At 35.9% G+C, this 27,384-nt stretch overlaps 1 protein-coding gene across 2 annotated transcripts in view; it reads left to right on the forward strand.

Moving 5' to 3' along the window:
• Positions 1-27,384, forward strand: part of Nmdar1 (glutamate ionotropic receptor NMDA type subunit 1) — a 239,418-nt gene that overhangs the window by 200,151 nt on the left and 11,883 nt on the right. For both annotated transcript variants that reach the window (XM_089088460.1, XM_089088461.1), the window contains exons 11-16: positions 3,375-3,517; positions 10,984-11,218; positions 12,260-12,408; positions 16,815-16,972; positions 23,304-23,476; positions 24,571-24,714. In XM_089088460.1, coding sequence (XP_088944586.1) covers positions 3,375-3,517; positions 10,984-11,218; positions 12,260-12,408; positions 16,815-16,972; positions 23,304-23,476; positions 24,571-24,714 — 1,002 coding nt within the window. The remainder of the gene's footprint in view (positions 1-3,374; positions 3,518-10,983; positions 11,219-12,259; positions 12,409-16,814; positions 16,973-23,303; positions 23,477-24,570; positions 24,715-27,384) is intronic.

Genomic DNA, 27,384 nt, shown 5'->3' on the forward strand with positions numbered 1-27,384 from the left:
TTTTCTAAATTCTACGAAACAAACTTGCTTCTTGTGATATAATTTTGCAATAATATAATGAATAAAATTTCAAATAATATAATTTTAACTTCATTGGTCTATTTAAATTCTTGTGAATTATTCAATGCGTAAACCTGAATCATGGTGAATTCTAGGCACTGTTGTAGTAGCTAAAAAAACACCCTCCCCCCCCCCCAAAAAAAAGAAGCGGTCCAAAAAATGCCAGTGTTCAAATTTCTGATGCAGATAGTGCGACAGTGTATGGATTAGAAATTCCAAGACTAAAACTTTTACCTTACTTAATGACCTTGTATCCTACGCTGTTCACTTGACTAAACATTCAAGCACCCTTTTCAAACACTTCGTGGTAACGAAATGTAAGTAATAAGCAACCCGGCTCAATAGTAACCGAAACTCTAAAAAACGGAATTTGGATACCAATATATACATCAAAAGAATCAGAATTTTATGCTGATTTCAAGAATATAAGTGTCATCAAGTTTAATCTTACCCATCAAAAGTTAAGCGCCTGAAAAGTTTGCCTTATTTTCAAAAAAAGGGGAAGCCCCCCTAAAAGTCATAGAACCTTAATTAAAATCACACCATCAGATTCAGCGTATCAAATGACCCTACTGTAGACGTTTCAAGCTCCTATCCGCAAAAATGTGGAATTTTGTTATTTTTGTCAGAAGAAAGATCACGGATGCGTGTTTATTTTTTTTTTCTTAGTTTTTTTTTTTCAGGAATGATAGTATCGACCCAGTGGTCCTAGAATATTGCGGGAGGACTCATTCGAACGGAAATTAAAAGTTCTAGTTCCCTTTTTAAGTGACAAAAAATGGAGGGCAACTAGGTCCCCTCCCACGCTCATTTTTCCCCCAAAGTCACCCGATCAAAATTTTTAGATAGCCACTTTGTTCAGTATGGTCGAAAAATATAATAACAATGTCTTTGAGGATGACTTAATCCCCCACAGTCCCCAGGGGAAGGGCTGCAAGTTATGAGCTTTGCCCAATGTTTACACATAGTATTGGTTATTGGGTATACAAACGTTTTCAGGGGGGATTCTTTCTGGTAGTGGGGTGAGGGGGATGAGTCGGGGGTTTGGTATGAGGATCTTTCCATGGAGGAAGTTTTCATGGGGGAAGGGACATTGATATGAAGGGGGTGCCAGATTTCCCAGCATTATTTAAAAAACGATCAGAAAAAAAACAAGTTTTCAACTGAAAATTTTTTCAACTGAAAACTTCTCAACATCGAAACTTAAAACGAACAGAAACTATTACGTATATGATTGGGTTCTCCCCCTAGTCCATGCCTCGCTCTTTACGCTAAAGTTTTTTGAGTACTTTCATAAGAGCTATTTTTTCTAATTAACGGTCCTTGTGATTAAGGGGTCATTATTAAAGAATTGGAACAAAATTCAAATTTTATTGTAAAGAGCGAGGTATTGACTAGGGGGTGAACCCCTAATATACGTAATAAAAATATACGAATATAGAAGTTCGTTACGTAAGTTAATTCGTAAGCTACGTATATTTATTACTAATAAAAACGTTCGCAAATAAAATTAAAAAAGTTTCGATAAAGCCATTTAGCCAAAATAAAAGTAAAATTAATATGCAAATTTTGTTTTAATTATTCATGTACTGTGAGACAAAATCAAAACCTGCATTAATTCAAAAAAGTTCAGAAATTAAATAAAAAAACAAGCTTTTTTTAACTGAAAGCAAATAGCGACATTAAAACTTAAAACGAACATAAATTATTCCGTAGGCTATATGAAAGGAGCTGCCCCCCCCCCCTTAACGCCTCGCTCTTCAGGTTTAAGTTTGACTCTTTCTCACAACTCTATTTTTAAAACAATAAAAAACTTTAGCGTAAAGAGCGAAGCGTTGAGGAGGGAACAGCCCCTTTCATTTACGGAATAATTTCTGTTCGTTTAAGTTTTAATGTCGCTCCTTACTTTCAATTAAAAAAAACTTGTTTTTTTATTTAATAAGCTACAAAACCAATGATACCGTAAAGAGTGCCGTTATTCTCATTCACATTATTGTGCAGTGAATAATTTACTAATTATAAATAAATGGCGCTTATGCTTACTAATCAACTTATTTATAATCTTTTCTGGTCATTTTATGTTCAAACTGGGCTGAAACGAAATTAAAAAAAAAAAATGTCATGAAAGTTAAGACTTATTTTAAAACATAAGCTAAACAGAAGCTATCACATTTTTGAGATGGGCTGCTGGCCTGTTTAACCCCCCTTCTTTACGTTAAAGCTTAGCTTTGTATTTTCTAGTGTTTCATTTCTCTTCGTTTTGATTTAATCTTTTCTGTAATCTTTTAGGAAGTTAATGTGGGGGAGGCAGGGCCGGCTAGATCCAGCAACGTATAACATTTTGTCTATAACGTTTTGTGACAGTATCCTTTCCTCAGTGCAAGAATTAAGCCTTAGTCCTCTTGGAGATCACTGTAGCTTGTTGAATCCATACTTTTTAATTTGTTTGTCATTTAGTTTTATTTTTTCTTGTTAGGCTACTGGAAAATGACTAATTTGATCGGGCATTTTTGAGACATGCAGGAGCTCTGCCAACCATAGGAAAATAAAGCAAGTAATCAAATTGTTTAGAAGTTTTGGCATTGCATATAACTTTAGTTTTAATGATCAACTACACTGTGTCTTCTTAATATGCAAATTACAGATAATAAAGATTGTCGTGAAAGATTTTAGAAGGTGCCGTTTTAAGCTCCCCCTTTCACATGTTTCTATTCCAGAGTACAAGAATAGAATTTCACATTCTTTCTCTTAAATTTTCGGTTAATTTTTTCTCGCGATAGCAATTTGCAGCTTGGTTCATTTATGAAGGATTGAACTAGACTATTTACAATTTTAGTTTTTTCAACGCTTCTGTGAAGTAGTATATGTATAAATAGTTCAACTTTGCCTCTAACGATAAAGAAATCTCATGCGTCTATTCCTGCCAGAATCTTGGACTTGCTTGTATACCCAAAAGACTTTTAAAGAAGGAGCATCAATTATATCGCGATTCCATAAATTACCATCCCCCTCCATGATGAGGTTCGTGGCCACAACTAAGAGCGGACCTCCCCCTTCTTCTGAGCATAATACTAAGTGCATTCTGAAGTAGTACAACTTTTCAAAACTTGTTATAGCTTGTAGCTAAATGCACGTTGTTCCATGCATAGTTCTCCCATCTACTCGGTTGTCGCATTTATTCTTTCAAACTATTATACTTCCCAACTTCCAATGAAAGCCTTAGCTAAAAAAGAAAATGGTAGATTGTGCTACAGGATTAATTTTTCACTCAATGAAACTTTATTAATTTTTCTGGTATTCTTTTTCTTCACTAGTGTTGAATGGGCCCATCGGAAAGCTAATTAAAAAAGAAGCAGATATGGCGATTGGCGCATTAGTTGCAACTGAGCAGCGAGCCCGTCTTATTGATTTTAGTATAGCATTTCGACATCAGGGCATAGCTGTTCTGGAAAGGAAGGTTTGTCATTTTGTTCCCTCTGCTATACTTTTTTCTTTTTTTTAGTATGATTTAATAGAAACTAATGAAACTAGAAATTCCAATAAAATGAAACAAAAAATCTTGTTTGGTACTCAATCATTCTTCTTTGTTGAATGAAATTTGATACAGCTGCTAAAATCTACGATGCAGTTCAGTCTATGGCTAAAAAATCCATGGATCAAACAGTTCCTGGTAACGAACTGTAAGTAAGGAGCGACCCGGCACAATGGTAACCGAAACTGTAGAAAACAGAATTTTGATACCAATAGATACATCAAAAGAATCATATTTTAATGCTGATTTCAAATATATAAGTTTCATCAAGTTTAGTCTTACCTATCAAAAGCGACGGGCCTGAGAAAATTTGGCGGATTTTGGAAAAAAGGGGGAAAGACCCCCTAAAAGTTATAGAACCTTAACCCTTTCAGACATGAACCAAGAAGGAGTTGCGTAAAAATTCTGAAAATAGCAGAGAGTGATCCTGGAGGTTCAACTAGAACATATTTATTTAAAAAAAATTTATTTCATTCCAAATCCAAACTGTGAATGGTTACCATATGGTCACGTCAGGTATATACAGATACTATTTTAGGTGAAAACTTGTGAAACAGTTGCGATCTGAGTTCAAACACAGTCGAACTTTGCACTTCGAACACATGATTCGACTGGTTCCATCCCTAACACACTTTTCATAGCGACACCTTCCCTTTTCAGTCGTATCCGGAAAATGCGAGGTCTGGTCAAACCTCATTGATTCCGAAGGCATCCCGTCTCGCGAGGTAGACGTATTGAGCTTCGTCACTAATAAGGATGGTCTTCCAACTCAAGGACTTTGAGATACGCCAGTAAGAACCAACCCACGAGCAATGTCCATTTTGAAGTACAGTAGAGACATATGCTGAACATTGGTTTGCTTCGGCGGTGTATCAGCCAGGCGTTGTTCACAGCCATGTCAAAGAAGTAGTACACAATCCTCATATACCATTTCTTCGAGCGAATGTCAGTCCTGTAAAGCTCCAGGAACATGTCAGCAAGATCTACGCCCCCTCCATTGATTTGTTGTAGTCACGGACGATTCGGGGGCGATCAACTTCGACGTATTTCCGTGTTGTGCCATCCCATCTCTGACACTTATCAATTGGGGTGACTGCACAGTATGACGAAGCCAAATGGACTGGTTGTTTGTCATACCATTTTACTACCGATACTTCTGAATGCTTTCAAAACGGAAGCCCACTGACCCTCGTCCATTCTTCTTCATGTTGGCGTCGGTATCTAGAACAGCGCCCCTCAGTCTGTTGCTGCGTATCGTACCACATGACTCGATGCCATATTCAACCCGAAGCTTGTGAATGAGATCGATGTCAGTATAGAAGTTATCAAAGAACAGCTTGAAGTTCATGAACCTTGGCAGATTTTCTACAAGGCCGAAGGACAACGTCAGTACCTTGGCCAAGTTCAGAAATTTCAACAGATACTTTTCTTGTATATATCTCTATGTCACATACTATTCCGCTGATGCCGGCTCTCGTGAAAACCTTTACACCCTACGAGTGGGGCTTGTCCTTCAAGTACTGTCGAAATCCAATTCTTCCTTTGAACGGGATCATCTGTTCGTCAATACTTTGGATCTCTTCATCGAAGAGTTTATCATGACCAGCCTCCCCTTTCGGTATCATTAAGGTGTCATCGCAAATATGGAAGAAAGATCTCAAGCTGATGAACCTATCTCTGCTCATGGTATCAGCCACCGGGGAATATCGTATTCCATTCTCCTAGTATATTCTCATAACCGGAAGTTTGAGAATGCTCATAAGCATTTGAACTTAAAGAAATCTGTGCAGCTCTTCAAGAGAAAGTTTCAGAACAAGATTCTTCTTTCTCATGGCATTCAGGTTCGTTTGGTCCACAATGTTTGAAAGAATGTCTTCTGTGATAAACATTCGGAAGAGATCAAGGGGCGTTTGTACCTCGTCATAGTGTGGCATAGAACCCTTCCAGGTAATATCTCGAGGTTCGGGCTCCGTTCTTATCCACTTGTATTGCTTTGCCTCCTTTGCTACCTTCTTTTTTGCTACTGGTTTTGCCGTGACCTGAGGAGTATCTGTTGGAGTTACTAGACCGGCCACTGCTTGGGAAGGAGCATTTTTCTTAGCTATTGTAAGGACAAAGGGTTCAGCAGGTGTAATAACTGTTGCTGACTGCATTGCAGAAGCAGTTGCCACTGGTGCTGATGATGTGCTTGAAGAACTGTTTGACGCTGCTGTGTCATTCAAGCTTGGAAGAGGCGAATCGAATTGATCCGTGTCATCGCCATTGTCTAACTTGAACCTGCCAAGCATTGATAAAGCGATGTCGTCTGTGTGGTCAATATCCTCTTTATCACTTCTGTCTTCATTGCCATAACAGTTGAGAGAACGTAGAGGTTGAAATTCTTGATCTAGATTGTCTGGTGCCCAGTTTGGGTCGTCGTCGTCGGACGAGACATCGAGATCTGAATCACAATCAGGTATGAATATAAACCTTGCTGCTTCTTCTGCAGTCATCTCCTTGGTAGCTCTTCTACTTCTTTCCTTGATCAGTCTCTCTTCCAAGGGCTTAGGACCATGACCTCTCATGGAGTCAGAGCTCGTGCTTGGGCCAGCTGAAATGAAATTCAAGGTAAGTGCATCATTTAATAATAATAATATAATGCAATAAAATAGGTCATTGGCCTCTACACTTGCTTGAGGCATCACACAAAATAGCTCTTTTACCCTTGTTACCAGTAAAAAGGAGGAACAGAAAGAAAATGTGCCTATTCCCGATCATAAAAAAGGACTTGCAGCCTCGCTTGCTGTACAAATCTGCCTAGGTGTGGTTTGGCAATGAATGCCTGACGTGACCATTTGGTAACCGATCGTTAGCAACCTTGTTTGGGGCTAAACTACAACTCAGAATTAGACTAGTGATATCTCATTCGAAAGATCTCATTCTTAGCTACAAAATAATATCATAATCAGGCTCTGAACTTACCAGAAACGTCCAGGTCATCGAGGTCAAAATCTGCACCTTTCCTCTTTTTCGACATTTTATGTTTTGTCTAAACTTGGACGCTCGCTCGACCGCTCGGATAAAGCCTTGAGGGATAATAAATTCAAACGCGATAGAACCAAGCTAGCGCTATCTAGTGGAAAAGAAATCACGGTTGTAACTTTATCGAGTCGAGAGAAAAAAATAGGGGGTGAGGGGTATCCGTATGGTGACCACAGGCATGAAAGGGTTAATGAAAATCACACCATCATATTCAGCGTATCAGAGAACCCTACTGCAGAGGTTTCAAGCTCCTATCTACAAAAATGTGGAATTTTGCATTTTTTGCCAGAAGAAAGATCACGGATGCGTGTTTATTTGTTTGTTTTTTTTTCCAGGGGTGATCGTATCGATCCAGTGGTCCTAGAATATCGTGGAAGGGCTCATTCGAACGGAAATTAAAAGTTCTAGTGTCCTTTTTAAGCGGCCAAAAAAAAATGGAGGGCAACTAGGCCCCCTCCCACGCTCATTTTTTTCCCAAAGTCACTCGATCAAAATTTTGCGATAGCCATTTTGTTCAACATGGTCAAAAATTTGATAACTATGTCTTTTAGGATGACTTAATCCTCCGAAATCCCCGGGGGGAGGGCTGAAAGTTATGAACTTTACCCAATGTTAACATATAGTATTGGTTATTGGGAAGTATACAGACGTTTTCAGAGGGGATTTTTTCTGGTCGTGGGGGGGGGGGGAGTGGTTCGGGGGTGATGTGGGAGGATCTTATCATGAAGAAAGTTTTCATGGGAGCAGGGACAATGCTATGAAGGGGGTGCCGGATTTCCCAGCATTATTTAAATAAAGATCAGAAATTATATATGAAAAAAACAAGTTTTTTAACTAAAAGTAAGGAGCAAGATCAAAACTTAAAACAACAGAAAACATAACGTATATGATTGGGTTCATCCCCTATTCAATACCTCGCTCTTTAAGCCAAAGATTATTTAGTACTTTCATAAGAGCTATTTATTCTAATTAACGGGATTTGTGATTAAGGTGTCATTGTTAAAGAATTGGAACAAAATTCGAACTTTAGCTTAAAGAGCAAGGTATTGACTAGGGGGCGAACCCTCTAACATACGTATTAAAAATATAAGAATATAGAGGTTCGTTACGTAAGTTCATTCGTAAGTTACGTATATTTATTACTAATAAAAAGCTTCGTAAATAAAATTAAACAGGTTTCAAGAAAGCCATTTAACCAAATAAAAGTAAAATTAATATTCAATTTTTTTTTATAATTCATGCAAGGTGAGCCAAAATCAAAACCTGCATTAATTCAAAAACGTTCAAAAATTAAATAAATAAAAAACTGGTTTTTTTTAACTGAAAGTACGGAGCAACATTAAAACTTAAAACGAACAGAAATTATTCTGTATATGAAGGGGGCTGTTCCCTCCTCAGCTCCTCGCTCTTTACGCTAAAGTTTGACTTTCTCACAACTCTATTTGTTTTAAACAATGAAAAACTTTACCGTAAAGAGCGAGGCGGTGAGGAGAGGACAGCCCCTTTCATATACGGAATAATTTCTGTTCGTTTTGAGTTTCAACGTCGTCCCTTGCTTTCAGTTAAAAAAAACTTGTCTTTTTTTACTTAATATTATAATAAAGTTAACCTTGATAGCCTACATTTTTATATCTAAGGCCACGTAGTTTATTCGCTCTTTATTTTGGAAAAACTGTGAAAAAATGCTGAAGATAGATTCAGGCCAACAAATAGCTATTTGGATCAGTAAATATGAAAACTCTAACAATAATTATAGTACTTGAAAACAATTTTGACGATAATAACCTCAATACAATTGAAAATATGCCAGTCTAGCTTTTGTCATCCACGCTGCGCCAAGGGGACAAATTGAAGAACATGAAAATATAGTGACATACCGGGATACGTACAAATCAAGGATATTTAAACAATATTAAATGAAAGCACAGTAGGTAGCATATTCAGTGTAGCCTTACGCTACTATTGTGTCCCAGCACTGACTGGCCACAGACATTAAGCATGACTAACATTAAATAAAGAGAAAAACTAAGCTTTTTCATTGTGCCTTCTTTTTGAGTTTTCTATTCTAAATCCAGCAGTTGAAATTACCTGACCTTTTAAAATTCAGGATATGCTTAAGAAAATTGAATAGTACTGTGACCCATGGTAAGTTGAACTTGCGAGATAATAGTCCAGCACTGACAAGCGGATAAATAGAAGCGATATTTTGTCATTGATTTTAAAACCCTCAAATGTCACAGATTTGCATCAAAAAATTCTTTGCTATAGGTTTCTTTAATCTTTCTTTAATTTATGAGCCGTAAACCTGAATCCTAAACAGAAGAAAAACCCTTTCAAATCCACTTGTTTTGTCGTGATAAATCGTAATAATAAGGTACTTCGTGTCAAAATTTGTCTTTACACCATTTAGTAAGTCTTTTTTTGCACAGAACTGTTTGACATTTCCTTCGTTTGAGATTCCGTTCCTTTAATTTTCCACTTCCTTCTTTGAAAAACTGAACAAACAAAACATGTATGAATAGGTCCTGGCCAGCTCCAATTGTACCTACTCTTTAAATGTGACGGATAGATATACAATATTTTACGGAGTACATCTGGTGAACTTGATGCACCTTAATATCCTTTTCCCAGTAGCAACAATCAAATACGTATAGTGTAAACAGGTTTCACATGAACTTGGAAGCTCTTTCGAAGCTTCTTGGTGGTTATTTACTTCCTGATTGAAAATAAAAACATTTCATAAGTTAATAAGTGCTATCCAGTGTTGCCAGAAATGACTGAATAAAGATGCTTTTCCATGCCTAAAAATATGCTCTCTTTATTCTTTAACAAAATAAATTGAAAAATCACACCAAGGTCTTCTTGCTTCAAGTTCGATGGAAAGCTAAAAACAATTCTTAAGCAACATCTTTCAAGATTGTTTTTCAGATGCGCCAAAGAAATAGATAAGAATCTCAGCGCTTCTCCTCGCCACCATTTTCTTCCAACTGTATTATATTTAAGACCGTTGGCGATTCGAAGGAATGAAACACTCCAGCTGTGTTTCTCTTGTCTCAGCGAACCCACGCGCGGACTACTTTGGAGATAAATATCGTTTTTCTTTTGTCCGTCGGATCTCTGAAGTCGTTTTTCTTGATTCTACTTACCGACGTCGTCCGCCGGCGTGCTAAATTTTTCTCCGCTGGGAAAGGTGCAAATCTCCGTCAGATCAAAAGAAAGAAGCGCTTAATTCAAAACTTCTTAAAGCTGAGAATTGGAAATCTCGTCCATTCATCCTTAAGGATTTGTTTGGTTTTACAGAAAACTAACTCGAGTTTTCTGAAAAAATTGAAAGTTTCATTTATTATATTTGAAAGGTATACATGCATGTAGACAAAGGCTAGTACCCTTTCAGAAATATATTTTATAGGGTGATCTAAAGATGAACTATCAAGGAACATTTGAACAGTCTTCGTCGTTGAATAATTTTATGCTTAGAAGTATTTACTTAAACCTTTCAGTATTTTCTTGGATTTGAATAGTCCGCCGCTACTTGGCGTTTTCCTAACACTGCAAACTGACGAGTGCTATGGTACTCTACGCTGCAAGAAAAAACACCTTTTAGAGCTCCGCAATAGGTCAGTCATCCGCGCGGACTTCAAGAGAAACACAGCTTCTTTCTTAATAAATCCTTAGTATAAAAGTCTGCCGTGGTTCTTTGAAGCTAAAAATTAGTTTTACTGTGCATTTAAATTAATATACATGGCCCTTCAGTAAAGAATGCAATAATATATATTAGAAAATAAATAACATTAATTTTAGTGGTCCAAAATCTAAAAGATTAATGTCCTTTCTTCGTCACTGCATTGAATATTTACATACCTGAACGTTTGTTCTTTATACAGTCGTCTGCAGGATTTCAGAGAACTCAAGGGCGATAACCTGAAAAAGATTTCTTCTTAAAAGAAGAAGCTGTGAGCTTTCTGCAAGAATGTTAGCCACATATAACGATATGCCAAACTGATTTTCAGAGAATTTCATTTCTGATGATTTAAGGAATAAGACTTAAGACAAGGTGCAAGATGCTACCAATCACAAATGAATCGGTTCACTTGATAAATGTACCATGGAAGAAAATCAAATGTTTGGGTATCTTCTCAGGATTTGCGTATCTCTAATCCCCAGAATAGCTTGGTCCAACAGCCCACAAAGGTAAAAAAAGTATCCCCTGGATTATGCTATCGAGACGTTGTGAAAAATACCCTAAGTGTTTTGGGATTTAGCGGGAGGTGACCAGTGTAGAAGATTTAAACAATATGGGACGGAAATGAGTGCAAGCCCTTTCTCCTTAGTTACTGCCTATGGTTTCAAACATTGTTTTTGTTTTTCAGCTTGCTAAGACTTCAACTTTGGTGTCCTTTCTGCAGCCTTTTCATGGCAGTCTTTGGATCACCGTTATGGTTGCAGTTCACATTATCGCTCTAACTTTATACCTTCTCGATCGATTTTCCCCTTTTGGGAGGTACAAACTTCCTAATAGTGATCACCCAGAAGAAGATGCATTGAATCTGTCATCTGCTATTTGGTTTGCTTGGGGTGTACTATTAAACTCAGGAATAGGAGAAGGTAGGAGGCATTATTTGTATTAAAAATAAAAGCATCTAGATGAAAGATTTATTGGTTTATTGAAAAAAAATAAATATCTTAATATTATTAAGAAAACAAGAAGACGATATTCAGTAAATATATTAGCTGAAATCAGTTTAACGAATAGTTACACAAGTCAGATATGAAGTTAGATAGCTTGAGCCTTGATACCTTGAGTTTTTTGTTTCCTGATTTTTTACCGTCTGAAACTTTTCGTAACATTCGCTTTTATAAGTGCCTCTGTAACTCAAATATTCATATTTAATGAATCTGACGAAGTCTTTTTTGATAGGTTTAGCCAAAATCTCTGCCCTTTCCAGTTGAACTTTAACACCTGAGAGCCTCTATAAATTAAACTCAGTTTTGTATGTCAATGTTCTTATTGCAAGAAATCTCAGTATTAAGAAGATTCAAATAATTATTCTTTTTGAAAGAAAAATGAAACGAGTTATTTTATTCAAATTAAAAGGTATTTTTTATCTGTTTCATATTAAATCCTTTTTAGTTTTTTATAATGAAAATTCTAATAAGAAACCTTTTTCAATGAAAATGTTCATAAAATAAAAGTATTTTCAAAATCCACAGAGGAGGAGAAACCTAGTGGGGCACAAGCTAGAAACCTCCTCCCGAAATTAAAGTCATTATGTGAAAAATCCTTTAGCCTATGATGTGGCTTCTATAAATCCCACTTTTGACAGGTTCATGTATTTTTTACTTTTTATCTTTATACTACACAGTAGTATAAATTTAGAGAAACATAATAAAAAGAAGAAACAACAAACCTAAAATAAACATAGGCCTATAAATAAACATAGAAGGAGGAAAAAAATCACAACTAAGAAAACTTAATAAGATAATTATGCGGAGAAATACAAACGCAAGCTGTGCTTGAGAGGTTTCTTGGCAATAGATCTAATTTTACTGTAATATCAGCAGTAAGAGGTTTGGCAGAATAATGTTTGTAAATGGGTATATTAAAATAGAACAACAAGTCAACTGATTAATTCTTTTATTATTTAGGCACCCCTCGGAGCTTTTCAGCCCGAGTTCTCGGCATGGTTTGGGCTGGTTTTGCCATGATTATTGTTGCATCTTACACCGCTAACTTGGCTGCATTTCTTGTGCTCGATAGACCAAAACCAACCCTAAGTGGACTTCAAGATCCACGAGTAAGTGATCTCTTATTCTAAAACTGGTCTATTAAGGTTTTAAATTTTAAGACGCTGCATATATTCTTCCAAGTTTTCCCCGATCAAACCAACTCACTTTTCGTTTAAAGCGGACTTATAAATTAAACTCGTTTTCAGTAGTTTCTAGGAATGTCAGTATCTCGAAAAAAATAAAAAGAAGAAGAAGTCCTTGAATGAGATCTTTTAAAATCAGTAACAAGATTTTTTGTTTTTTGCTTGAACTGTGAAAGTGGTCAAATCGGGATTCTTTGGAAGCTATTTTTGTGTTGCAATACCAATTGGAAGACAATAAGCTATAAATTAAATATTTTTTTTTATGATAAAATAGAACTAAACAATAATTTTAGAAAACAATTTACAGTATTAAACAGAAATTTAGCCTCTGCTTACCGGCTAATATGTCAAAACCAATAAAAGTTCCAAATAGGGATAGGACCTTTTATTGAAACAAATGTATGTAAAAGCTCAAGATGTTTCGATGACATATTTATTTATTTATTTCCCTCAAAAACGAGGAGTATAAAAGATAATTAAATAAATCTTCAAAAATCCAAATAACACACCATCAAACATAGCAACAATTTACAAGTTGCCCAAAATAAAACTTAATCAAATGCAACAAATAGTAATAATGAAATCATGCACTTTTTAAACTATAGAAAAAAAAGGAAAAAGATTATGAACATAAAGTATATTTTCAGATTTACGGTAAAAATTATTTATTTTTACCTTGGCTATTTCCAACGGCTCATTAATTTTAAATTTTGAAACTAATTCAGTATTACTAAAGGAAATTGGAAAACCAATTAAAAACTTACAATATTTAAAATAACAAACGCGAATTGCTGAAAAATCACAAATTTTAAAATCTCGAAGAAGAAGGGAAGGATAAAGAACATGCGGGAGGGCTACTGCATTAAAAAGAGAACCTAGAATTTCACGACGATAAACACCACGTAGCCGTATTATGGAACCAAACACCTTTCTAATTTTTTCTTGAATATGTAAAATTAGCATCGACTTAGATTCACGAGCTGAAGCAGAATAAGGTAACCCAAGATAAACAACAGCATCAGAAACCGGAAATGATATATTTCTATCGCAAATTAATTCAGCTCGGTCATTAACATTAACGGGAAAATATTGACATTTTTTAATACTAATAGAAAGGCCACGAACATTAAGCAGACTAGAAAGGGACTTAAAATTCTTAATTAGACTAGCTTTAGAACGGCTCAATAGGATAATATCATCAGCATATGCAAGAAAAGACACATCCCGTCCCCAAGAAATAAGGGTTGTAGATAAAGAACGAAGACACTCCGCCAGACATGCGTTAAATATATAAGGAGATAAAACCCCACCCTGTCTCACGCCCCGACCCACGGAAATTGGATTAGAAAGAGAATCAGAAGTATGTGCAAAAATTTTTATCCTAAGCCCCGAATACCAAGATCTAAGAACACTAACCACAGAAAGGGGAATCCCACCAGAAATAAGAGCTGAAAGAGCGGAAGCATGCGAAATATTGTCAAAAGCTCCTTTTATATCAATTAATAGTGTATAAAGTGGGGAGCCAGTAGATCTTGACTCCTTAATTATAGTATCAAACGTTGCATGCGCATGGTCGCAACCCATTCCTTTTTTGAACCCTACTTGATTAAGACCAACATCCAAATAATCAAAAAGATCCTTTATACATAATTCAAAAAGTTTACCAATCATAGAACCCTTCGTTATCGGCCTATACGAATCACAAGAACGGAGATCTCTTTTACCAGATTTTAGAATAGGAGTTACCACCCCAATCCTAAAAGACGGAGGAACATTACCAAACTTGAGAATAATATTAAAAAAAGTCAAAATAATAAGAATAAAAGAAGTTGGAGCAAATTTCACATGATTTGAAAAAATCCCATCATGGTCTTTAGAGGATTGTGGCTTTAATTTACGGCATGCACCCAACAAAGAATCAAACGAAATAGAAAAATCATGCGAATTAAAAGAACTGTTTAAAATTATATCAACATGCGAAAGTTGTTCAGGATCATCACAAGATTTCGAAAGGTTTGCAAAATGAGTTTCCCACTCAACAAGAGAAGGGCCATTCTTTTTAGAAGGTTCATTAACTCTCTTTGTTGAACGTAGAGCTTTCCAAATTTTCTTTTTATTCATATCAACTTCAGACGAAGCATCCATAAGCAAAATATTATTATGACGACGGAGCTCCGACTGGAAAATTGCCTTCTTTTTTTTCATGCATAGAAAAGCCGGATGAAGATCACGCGGTTTTCCACTATTTTTCCAATGTCTAAAAGCTAATTTAGATTCATGATTAGCATGTACAAGAAACGGATTTGACGACCAAAAAGGTTTTTCAACATTGGGTTTACACTTTTTAACACCAAAAGTTTCTTTAGCACCATATTTTAAGCAATGTAATAACTGAAGATATATGCAGTTAAGCTCAAGCTCTATGTTATCTTTATGACACTTCAGAATATCAGGTACAACTACTTTTCGAGCTAAAGAATCAACTTTATCTTGGTAAGCCGGAATCAGTTTTTCATCCCAGATAATTCTCTCAAAATAATTAGGGCGAATTGGGATAAAATTAGAAGCAGAAACAGAATCATGAATTACAGAAAACGATGTCAAAAACTGAATAGGTAAATGATCACTTATCGGGAAATCCGGGATAACTTTTACTATAATAGATGGGGAAAAATTAAAAAGTACATGGTCAATATTACTCGTACTCCCACTCCAAAGAGAATAAGTAAAATCAAGTGTCTTACGGCAGATATTAAAATTTGGTAAAGACGAAAATAAAATTGTGCTACGTTCATTTACACTATCAAGATCACAGTTAAAATCACCAAAAATAAAAATACGTAAACTCGAATCTAATAGGGCAATAAAGCTACTAAGTCTATGGCAAGCTGACGTAAAGGCTTCAAAAGACGAATCAACATGATAGTCAGTAGGCAAATAGCAATTGACCAAAACACAATCAAAAAGTTTGCAGGCAAGAAAAGACTCATCAGCACAAGATAAAATAGCACTAAATTCTTTAGGAACAAATGTAGCAATGCCACCCGCAGGGCGGCCTCCGGTAGGCCTCGCAGGAACGGTAAATATATCATGTAGACTTGAAAGGGAACTTAACATATTCAAAGAATGGTCCAACAAATGATGCTCTTGCAAACATAGTATTGAACTATTTTCAGAAACAAATTCATTCAGCACTACAAATTTGCCAATGACTCCATTCGAATTAAAGGACGTAATCGTAGAACCAATATTCATTTAAAAAGCTTTTTCATAGCAGGGCAACTGAAACTGTAAGACGGGTGGTTAGTTGAGTTGCAATTTGCACAACAAATGGGGTTAGTACATGGAGTATTCTTCGTTGATCTATGATTTCCACTGCAACGAGCACACTTCAGAGTAGAAGAATCACAGTTTTTTTCGGTGTGAGAGGGACTTTGACATGCGAAACATCGTTTTGGAAGCACCTTGTCTTTCTCAACTTTGTAGAGCTCGTAACCGAACTTAATCCCATGGACGATCTAATATTTTAAAAATGCTTCGGACTCAAACGACACCTTTACTGTTCTCGACATTCCAAGGCGCCTGAACTCCAGAATCCCAGGCAAAGTGGCTGCTAGAGCTTCAATGTCGAACTCGATATCCACACCACGGATTATTCCGAAAAACTTAGGCTTTTTAGTATTGATAAGACAATCAGGGAAGGAATCCTTTATCAGTAGAGAAATAGTCAATAGTCAGTAATCATTATCAGTAGAGAAATCGTACAAAACTCAGTTTTCGGCAGACTACCTTGGTGCACTTACCGAGAGTGATTCTAAGCTTTAAGTTATTCACGTACTCTAGTAATGTCTCTCAACCACAGTTTCGGGTTCCTATTCCGACTCCAGAGCCGAAAATAATCTTGAGTGCTATCTTCTGGGTACGCAACTCTAACAGCAGGCTACCATCATGACCGTCTACGTTGTGAGTGTGAATTTTCACCTCAGTAAAATCTTTTTTTTTTTTTTTATAACGGCGTTAAAATATAATGGCAGTAGGTACTTGTTTGCAAGAGGATTTTGAAGTATATATTTTCGAATAGGTTTTTTTACTAATAGAGCTGCCTTCATTTTGGCTGCGTGCCGGCTAGACTATTACTACGACTTTCGGATAGTTTTTTAATCCCCGGACAGCCTAAAATTTAACTCTAACCCTTTCTGTTGCATTTTTTGGATATCCAACCAATGATAAATTTACACATGAAATTGGACTTAGTTTATGTTAGCATTCAGCTGCAATTTGTGTGTATAATTTTTAGTATTATGAAATACTGACCTTGAGTTCATTTTTAGCTAAGAAATCCAGCTGATAATTTTACATTTACAACGGTTCGAGGATCGCCTGTTGAACATTATCTCAACCATCAACTAGATTTACACCGTGTTTACAAAACCATGGGACAATACGCAGTCAATTCAGTAGATGAAGGCATCCAAGGTGTTAAAGACGGGTATAAGGCTGTTTTCTTTTTTAAATTAGGGAACAAAATTGAAAGTTCAAAGTTGTTGTGCCTCATTCTAAATAATTGCGATGATTAAGCTCATAATTCATTTTCAATATACTTGTAACAGGCAAATATAGCAATTTCAACTTCAGGGGATAACCAGTTTTATTTAGTGGAATTTTTCGTCTTTGCTGTGATTGATGAATTCCTTGACGTCAAACAGGGTTGTTACTCCGCTAAAATAAAAGTCATTCTTTGTCGATCAAAAGTGCAATCTGAGGATATTGTAAACTTTCTTTGGTCACTTCTCTGTGAATTATCTACTTCTCTGTACAGTGAGACTTCTTCTCTTTAGGGCCTTATGGTAGCGTTGGCCTATTATCTGGGTTCTACCGGTGGAGGATGTCTAGAACCTCTAACCATCACATAGTTTATGTTTAGAGTATAAAATGTTTATTTATACATATAATACAGTGAATGTACATATGGCGAGGACAGATACAGAATTCGAACTGACTCAAATAATCTAAATTGGTAACTTATATTCAGCACAATCTGCATATACACATCCGGGCATTTGACAGAACTGTAAACTTCCGATAAAGAGAATTCGGGTTGGGTTGTTGACCATTGAGTTTCTTCCAGATAGGAAATATTATTGCTTTATTCTAAGAAGTGGGGTTGTTGATTGTTGATAATTTACAATGTTTGTATTTTAGATAGTGGGGTTATTCTGGGTTCAAGTGACCTTGGGAAGGAATATACATATGAATTTCTGACATATACTTAGAATTTTAATTATTGGTTTTAACCAAGAAAAACCTATTTCCAAAGTTTACAATATGATTACCATCTTTAAAAAAATAAACTGCCTGTGTTATGCTTCGTGATTCACATGAATTAACAGCCAGCAAAGCAGTTGGCTAATTAGAAAGATTAATACTACTACTACTACCAACTCACAGCAGCACTAAGCCGTCTGAGGCCAACAACGCTGCGCACGCTCCTGCTCCGTCCAGATCTATTCAAAGCCTCCCTGTTTACACCCTCCTAGGAAGTTCCCATTTCCCTTAAGTATTTCTTTACGACCTCCTCCCACCCCAACCGTGGACGACCTGCTTTCCGTCTAGCCTTAGACGTTCGGACGAAAAGGGCAATACTGGCAATCTGTTATCCTTAATCCATTTAACGGGCCCTAGCCATCTCAACCTTTCTCTCATTATAGCCCTAGAAACCGGGATTGAACCACACTTTTATTAGAGCCTGCTGTTTGAAATACGGTCAGTCAGCTGGGTGCCAAAAAGAATCCTTAGGTAATTTCTCCGGAACGCATCTAGCAATGTTTCTACATTTTTTGGAGCCCCCGTGCTTCAGAATCATATTTGACCAATGTAATCACTGTAGCTTCCAATATTCTAATACTGGTTCACAGACTTATTTCCCTATTCTTCCAATCTTTTTTAAACTGTAAAACAAAAACATCTTCAAGGCAACCACCGTCTTTACTAATACTACCAAGGTAAGTGAAGCTGTCCACTTGATCCGTCTTTATGATACCCAACGTCACCTTTTCATCTTCACTGATTCCTAGCCTTAGCGACTTAGTCTTCTTACCATTAATTTTCAAACTTATTCTAGCACCCTGAACTCACAAAACCTCTAAAAGCTCATTCATTTTGCTCACACTTTCATTCTAGAGGCTTAAGTCATCAGCATAATCTAAGTCCATGAAAGTTTTTCTTTTCCATTTGATGCCAAGTTCTCCCATTGCCTTTTCTGCACTCCCAAATACGAAGTCCATCAAAACGATCCATATAAAATGGTATAGAACACAACCCTACTTAACTCCTGATTTAATATAAAACCAGCAACTAACCTCATTTCCTATTTTAAACACAGCAGTATTATTCTCGTACATAGCACAAATCACTTTAATGTATTTGTTTAATATACCAAACAAGGACAAGAGCTTCGCTAAAGCTCTTGTATCAGCTGAATCGAACGCTTGCTCAATGTCAATAGAACTGAGGACTAAAGGTGTTTGATGACTCAGGCAGTTCTCAACTATTAACCTAAGAGTGAAAATTAGGTCGACACATCCTCTACATTTTCTAAAACCAGACTGCTCTTCTCTTAAAGCTTTGTCTACGGCATCTCTCAGTCTAGAAAGTATCATATTACTAAGTTTTTTACTACCTACAGAGACAAGACTAATACCTCGATAATCACCACACTCACTTTTATCACCTTTCTTATACAGGGGTTTAATCAGGGTTTTCCTAAAATCACTAGGTACTTCCTTTTTTTTGAAAAATCATATTCATAATCTTCAGTAACTTATTTCTAACCTCATTGCCACCCCATTTAAGAAAATCATTTACCACAGTATCAGCACCTGGGGCCTCATTATTTTTTTAATACTTTTAGCACTGTTACTAATTCTTCCTCACAAATAAATCTTCCTTCACACTCATGGTGTCACAAACTTTTACATTTTCCTCTATATCTTGTATTGTAACTCTACCCCAGTTTAGCACATTTTCAAAATATTCTGCCAACATCTCTTTAAATCTTTCTCAATCACTAATTGTGGCCCTGTTCCTATTTTTAGCTGGGACAACTCCAGATTGACTACTCCTTCTCAATTTATCAACATGCCAGTACAGTAGTTTACTATTATTCCGTCTAGCTGTATCTTCCAGATACTCGGCCATTTTATCCATGGCCTACACTTCACTCCTCCTCAATTCATATTTGAATGCTTTCTCCATATTTTTTAACATTCCTCTTATTTTCATATGATATATCACTCAGATAATTCCTGTGTAAGACCCTCCCCTTATCTATTAAACGTAAAGCATTTTGACTAATATTCTTAGCTGCATTCCTAACTTTCTTCCCTAAGACACCATCATAAACTTCCCGAATTATTTTCCAAAATTATTCCTTCCATTTTCTACAAATGTCAAATTACAAACTCTCGAGTTTACTATTCAACTGTTCCTGGAAAGTTTTTATCATGCTGGAGTCTACCAACGTTCTGGCTTCACGGAAGGTAGTTACCTTCCGAGATTTCAGCTTTAAATTAACCCAGACACTTTTAGATGGAGATCTTTACTTTTAACACCAATAACAGCACTCCTATATACACTAGTATCTTGCATTGATCCTGCCAGTCTTCAATATTATAATCAATAAGGTTAGCTGTCATACCATCATCTGCATGCTATGTTAACCTATGGACCATTTTATGACCAAATACTGCATTGGCCAGGGGCTTCATTGGGGGGGGGGGGGCAGTTGCCTTCCCCCCAGTAATGTGAAGAAAAAAATTATTATATGTCCCATGCCCCTTGACTATCCGGATATGGAACCCTCTTGCCCCCCCCCATATAAATGTTGGAGATTCGCCCCTGGTATTGGTTATAACTAGATGGTTATACCTACAGTATTGTAGTAGTCTGTAGCCATTACTGTTTTCTTTTTTTACACCAAATTTACCTAGGCTAGGATAACATCTATCCTTACTTCTGCCTACCTGGGCGTTAAAATCTTCTTATAAAAACACCATATTTCTGCCTGGAGCCTTGTCTATTTGTTACTGTAACTGTAAGTAAAATTCATCAGTCACTACTATCCCCGTCAGCTCGTTCTATAGGGGCATATACTACTACGACTGAAACCCTTCACTTTTTAGTCATAAAATGAGCGATAAGTGTTCTAATATGATAACTTCCCAACCTAAACAAGAATTAGCAACTTCCTTATTCATCGTGAGACCTACACCTTGTCTATGTACCAAATCCTTCCTGCCTGAGTAAAAAAATTCTATACAACCTAATTCCATGTTTCCTACCCCTTGGGATATGAGTTTTTGAAACTCATAATAAGTCCAGTTATTGAATTCATCAGTCAAAATGTCGATACGATAGTTGTTAGATAGAATACCTCCGAGTATTTCTTTTATCTGAACACACTGTGCGAGCTCTGCGGTCCCTAAATATACTGCAGTCTTCCATGCAGAAAAAGCATCGAAATTACAATCGAACTATTTTAGAGTCCGCAAATAGCAGAACCGTCAAAAATTTTTCCTTCTTAACTGGTACAAATCACTTAGGTGGTACAGTGGGATCCCAAGCTTTGTTTTGCTCCCTCTCCCTGCCGTAGGATTTGGGCCATTTGCGCAAACATAGAAAAAATAACTATTATAACATTATATGTTCAAGTTTATATTTACATAGGGGAAGTAAATTAATATGAACATTTATATATTTGTACAATAACGCTTACGTAGACATAGAAGACAATTATAAAAAAGAAATAACAATTTTCAGCTTTTGTCTAAAAAACACCTGGGCGCCTCATGGTATCATAGGCCCATCCTATTCTTTTTGGTTCGGGATAAACATTAGTTGCACTTTAGAGAAAATATATAATTATTTTGTGACGGAGCTGTATACACCCAAAAAGCCTTTCTCTCCGGATTAAAAAAAAAATAATTCCGTTCCTCTTTTCTAGGCATGCCAGGCTAAATAGTTCAACTTACTTTGGACTAGTTATTGACAATAAACAATATTTTAATCAACAGTTTTAACTAAAATTAGGCATTATTAATTAAAATTAATATTTTAATCAACAAGATTCATGAAGAATACACATTTTCTTAAGTCTTATTTTTTTTGACGATGATAATTTTTATTTAAAAATACTTAATTACATATCAATGAAGACAAAAAGTTGTAGCATATTTATTAACAAGATTAATGTTTTATTTATCTGGCTGCTAGCTTTCCACTGATTGTTTTACTGATATATTCTATCTCAAAAAGAAAATATATTTTGAATTTGAAGCTGATAGAAAATGGTTTAAATATCAATGTATGCTGTTTTCATCTTTTTAATTTTTTTTTTCAATAATAGGCTTCCAAGTCAATTCTTGGAAAATGTTAAAATAGGAGAAATGCGCAGCAAACAGCAACACTGATGGTAAATTATACATTGAGGGAAAATATTCATCACTATAAATGTATTCCAAGGATATAATTTTATAAATTTAATGACCTCTCCGATTTTCAAGTTCCTCTTTCTACTGACAGAGGTTGCTCCTTATTTATCGTTCATTACCATTAACGGTCAATTTTAAATAATTTCTGAGACCACACTGGCTAATTATGATAAAACATAAAATCGCAAGGAAAGGAAGAAAACGAGGACAATTAATCCAATTTTAGCTTTGTATTTTTATTTTAAGGTTTAGTTTTTATATTTTTATTAGTTTTATTCTGCCCTGAGGACGGTCAAGCGGAGGTTTTGACCGAAATATTTGCATAATTTTTCAATTTTTTCACTGGCTGTTAATTTTCCTCGTTTTCTTCTTTTCTTTGCGATTTTATGTTTTAACAGTCAATTTGCATGAAATTTTGGTGAGTTTAGTGAATATCTCATTTCTTCCTCATTTTTTGCATACTTTGATTTTTGATAGAGCCATTTATGTTTTATATTTAGTTAAGTGCTTGTAATGTTATTTATGGCTAATATCCACTAGGCCAATGTTATGATACTAGGCTTGAAATCTCTTATAAAAATGGTTACTTTTTCTTATAGATATTTCACTATAAGTGAGTATTCTTTCTTAAAGCTGTAACTGCTTTTCTTTTTTTATTCTTAAATTCGCGGTGCAAGGAACAATTAAATATCTGATTTGCCTCTAGTCTTTTATCGAGGTTTTCATATGACTATTGAATCTTCTTTTGAAAGAGTCAACAAAGAAACTTTTGGAGATAACTTCCACAGGAAGATCCTTCCAGGTTGAAGCGCAACGTCGCGTGAAGCTGTTCTGCAAGTACTCTGTTCCCGGCTTGCAAGCCTCAAGAGAATTGCACAGAACTCTGTGCCTTCGTGTCTGTCTTGTTTTTTGGACAATTGGAGGAACAATATGAGAAACCTCTAGAAAAAGAGGTGAATTTAAGCCCTTATAGAAAACAGCCATCAACGCTACATTAAACCTCTCACTAACAGACTGGAGAGAGTTGTGGGGAACAACTAAATCTGGCCTATTATGGATCTTTTGGAGCGGTGCCAGCAACTTTTCGAAGCAGCAGCATACAGCGGGCATCCATACTCGGCAACGGGTCTGATGCAAGACTTGTAGAGTGGGATGATCGAGATGAGCAGTAAAAGGTTTTTGTAGCGAAAGATTATCCCCAGCTTTCTTGTGCAGGATGTTCTTACCGAATCAAGTCGGGTATTCCAAGAGAAATCTGGAACTAGACTTTTTTCAGTATGTAGCTTTCCTTATGCCATTGTACATTATATTCCTGATATTCTTTTATTCTAGCCGTATTTCTGCATTTCTATGGGATAGTACCCAACTCGAGTTTGAAAGTGCCAAAGACTGTGACTTGATAGTTTCTTCACATTCTCTTGGAAGATCCGGGTACGTCGTTGGGCTCCAAAAGAAATCAAGATGGACCGATTCCGTGAATGAGGCATTGCTTGATTTTTCAGAAGGTTAACTTTAGTATATTTTATTATTTAATTATATGTAATTTATTTATTTAATTCTATTGCTATTATATTTTATAAGTTTCTTCATTTACTTATTTGATTAAATTTATTTATTAAATTCTTCTTATTTAACTATCAATGTATTTAATAATATTTAATTATTTGATGTATGAATTAATTGAAGTTAATTTAGGTATAATTTCAAAATATTAACTTAAGTATATAATCTTAACTGCCCATTCCGAAAACTATGAGAGGGTCAAAGGATTTTCTAATGTAGATCTGATCTTTGAAAATTTACTATGATCTAGCCAAATATTTGATCCTTTTTTGCAATATGTAGTTCCCAATATTCCCCTTCCAAAGAAGTGAGGGAGGAGGTCTTTTTAAAGATCTTAAGAGAAAAATTTACCTCCTCACCCTTCGCTCCATAATACTGGTCACCCGACACAACTGGTCCAAAATTTGTATGTATACAGCACAGTTCATATAATTATCCAGTAAGTTTACCGCAGATGATTTCTGGCTCTTCATTCTCGGTGCGAACAAAAAGCTCCTCCCACTCATTTGTGCACTTATTGGTCAGCCGGCCAAGTGGTTTTGTCAGTACTTGTTCCGTAGGTGATTATTCTTTGTCTACCCGTGAAAAGATCTAATGCCGCTTATGTTTATACGTTCTCTGGATCACTCGCACCTCGGTCCGGGTTTTTATTAACGGGTGAGATAGGGAAAGATCATACTGCTAATTATATAAACTGCGGTATACAGTTTGTATTTGATCAGTTTAATGAGACGGATATTCCCAGGGAGTATTTATACAAGAACGGTGTTATTATTTACTTATTTTCCTTAATGATTAAATTTCCAATTATTAGTTTTAAGCAACTCAATGGACATACAGCAAACTTAGCAAACTAAAACCAATTAAAATGATTGAAAAAGGCTATATTCAACTTTTAAGAAACTTGAACTATGAAATGATTAATGTATTGATTTGAGTATTTTTAAGACAATTTATACATACTCGTGCACTTAAACTTTTAAACATATTCTAAAATCTATTCCAGTATATTTTAAAATAATATTTTCCTCCGTAGATGGAACACTATTGGAGCTGGATCGAAAATGGATTGTCAGTGCTCTTTTCAATTCAGAATGCGAAAAGCCAGGCAGTGAGCCAGCAAGATTAGGCTTGAAGAACATGGCCGGAGTGTTCATCCTCGTTGCTGCTGGGATAGTTGGTAACTCTTCTCCTTGCCTTTTGTGTTGCAATCACTCAAGAATGCTCCCTCATTGATTTTTGCCTTAGCCAAACTATACCTGTCGCTAGAAAATGTAACATTTGTGAAAGATCGTTGATTTTATCGTCGATCCTGCTTCACAGATGCGGATAATTTAAATGGAGAGAACTTGGCTTTAAAACCCTTCGTCAAAAATAATCTTTTCCCACTAATTTCGTCTATGAAGGCTGATTTATAAGGAAATTAGGCAATGTACAGACCTGACTTATTCCAATAACCAGTACAGCCTAATGCCAGCAGTCAGGTTTTAGTGTTCCTTTACATGTCAAAATAGGCCAATGCCACAGCTATCTGTGGTTTCAAAAGTGCTAACCAACCAGGTTTTTCTAAATAAAATTCTGCTTGGCCAGCCTTTACTAAGTTCAAACCAGTCGAACTTGAGCTTTGGATAAATCTAGCTGTAGAGGCTAGCCACATCTTTATTGTGCATATGTTTGGACTCAACTAACTCAAAAAGGGAATATTATTTGAGCCTCGGTGTTAATTAGACCTTACTGTAGATGGGCCTTTTAGCAGATTTAGAACACATATTCTAAATCTGCACATATTAGATATTAGTTTTTTTTAGCAGATTTAGAACACATATGGGAAAACTGCTGTGAGCTTACATCTCCTAATTTCAGAAAAACAGTTTTCACTCTAATAATAAAAAAAAAAAAAATACTCATAACCCAGGAAACTATAAGCAGGGACATTTTGACTGTTGATCCTTATAATCCAGGCGTTATATAAAAAATAATAAAAAAAAATTACCTTTTAAACATGGGATTGTGCTATGCAACATAATCTGAACAGCAAAGATATTTAACTGTCGAAATCAGGTTTAAGGATATCAACTTAAAAAGAAGAATTTATCGCAACAACCTCTTTCCATGGACTTTAAATCATACATGACTGAGTAGCCTAATATATAAGAAAAAGATTGATCCAACACCGTGAATAAAGACAGTAAATATGTTTAAAAGAAAAATACATTGAGATTTGGTGTAGCCTAACGCATGAACTTTCACATTTTGTTTTTATTATTTAAATATAGAAGAATCCATGAAACGTATAATCACTGAGCGTTTTTATATATCATTAAATAAAAAAAAACTAGTTTTTTAACTGAAAGTAAGAAGCGACATTAAAACTTAAAACGAACAGAAATTATTCCGTATATGAAAGGGGCTGTCCCCTCCTCAATACCTCGCTCCTTACAATAGAGTTTTTTATTGTTTTAAAAAATTAAGTTGTGTGACAGATTCAAACTTTAGCGTAAAGAGCGAGGTATTGAGACAGGGACAGCCCCTTTCATATACGGAATAATTTCTGTTCGTTTTAAGTTTTAATGTCGCTCCTTACTTTCAGTTAAAAAAAACATGTTTTTTTTATATATATTTTAACCCTTTGATGCCTGAAGGTTCCCTCAAAAACCACAAATTTCAAAATTTTTATTATCAAAACTACACAAGCTAACCCGTTGGGGTTGCTACCATTGTGTGATAGTCAACGAGCTCTATTACCAGTATTTTTCTCAGTTTATGATCGTCCGCCTTTGAGTGAGATAATCACGGTCGAAGTAAGTACATTTTGCCTCCTTGGATTTTTCAGAAAGGTGGGCATGTATTTTTGTAATTGATAACGTAGTGATTTGTTCTAGAGTTTTTATTTCCCTAGCCTGGTAGAGAGTAAGGTCTGACAGTTCAAATGGAGTGTCGTTTGCATCAATAGTGTGAAAATTAAGGGAAGGGAGGGGCCCTAAGAATCGTGGTTCCTAGAGGAGCCATCCGTCAGAAATGAGAACTTTTTAGGCGACTGAACGTATATAGAGTGTGATATGCTAATATATCCCGTAGCCACTGTTTTTACGCCACTATCTTATAATTTCGGATGGTTTGACAATGAGAAATAGGATCTGTACCTTTGAGGAACCATCCGGAACAGCTTGAGCTTGAGGTTGCCATTGTCAGTAGTAAAATACTGAACTTTCTTTAGCTAAATTACGAAATTTCCTGTAGATACAATTAGTAAGATTGACTAAGTTTCTCAACCAATATGTCTTTTCTAGAGTTGCAATGGACGAATCTACATCCACTGCACCAAGAACAGTGGAACATGAGTACTCTACAATTATGAAGAAACTACGTTTACGCCCAATTTCATTGGCACAAGCTATGAATTTTGATCTTTGTCCAGATGATACTTCTGACCTGGAAGACCTGCCAAGTGAAGATAATAACCCATCTGATCCGCAGTATGTTCCTTCTGACAAAGTTTTAGAAGAACTGCTCGAAGCTTAAATAGAAACCGGCCGAATTGAGACCAACGACTGTGAAAGTCACGATGAGTCCCAAGCTAATGGAGTTGAAGAAACCCGACCAAAACAAGCCACAAGTATTCCTTCTTCCAAACCAATGAGACGACGAGACATTGCTTGGAGGAAAGTAGATTTTATCCCACCAGACGCTCTGTGGAAAGATCAGCTTCAAGTCGACCAAGAAATGAGCGACAAGACCCCATTCGAATATGTCAGGTTGTTTTTCAATAAAGAAGTAGTAAACCACATACGCGATCAGACGAATATATATGCAATTCAGAAAGATGGCAAGCAGTTAGGTGTTTCTTCGA

This window comes from Artemia sp. Qi Xiang Cuo, chromosome 4 (genome assembly GCF_049724085.1).
Source record: "Artemia sp. Qi Xiang Cuo chromosome 4, ASM4972408v1, whole genome shotgun sequence".
Lineage (NCBI taxonomy): Eukaryota > Metazoa > Arthropoda > Branchiopoda > Anostraca > Artemiidae > Artemia > Artemia sp. Qi Xiang Cuo.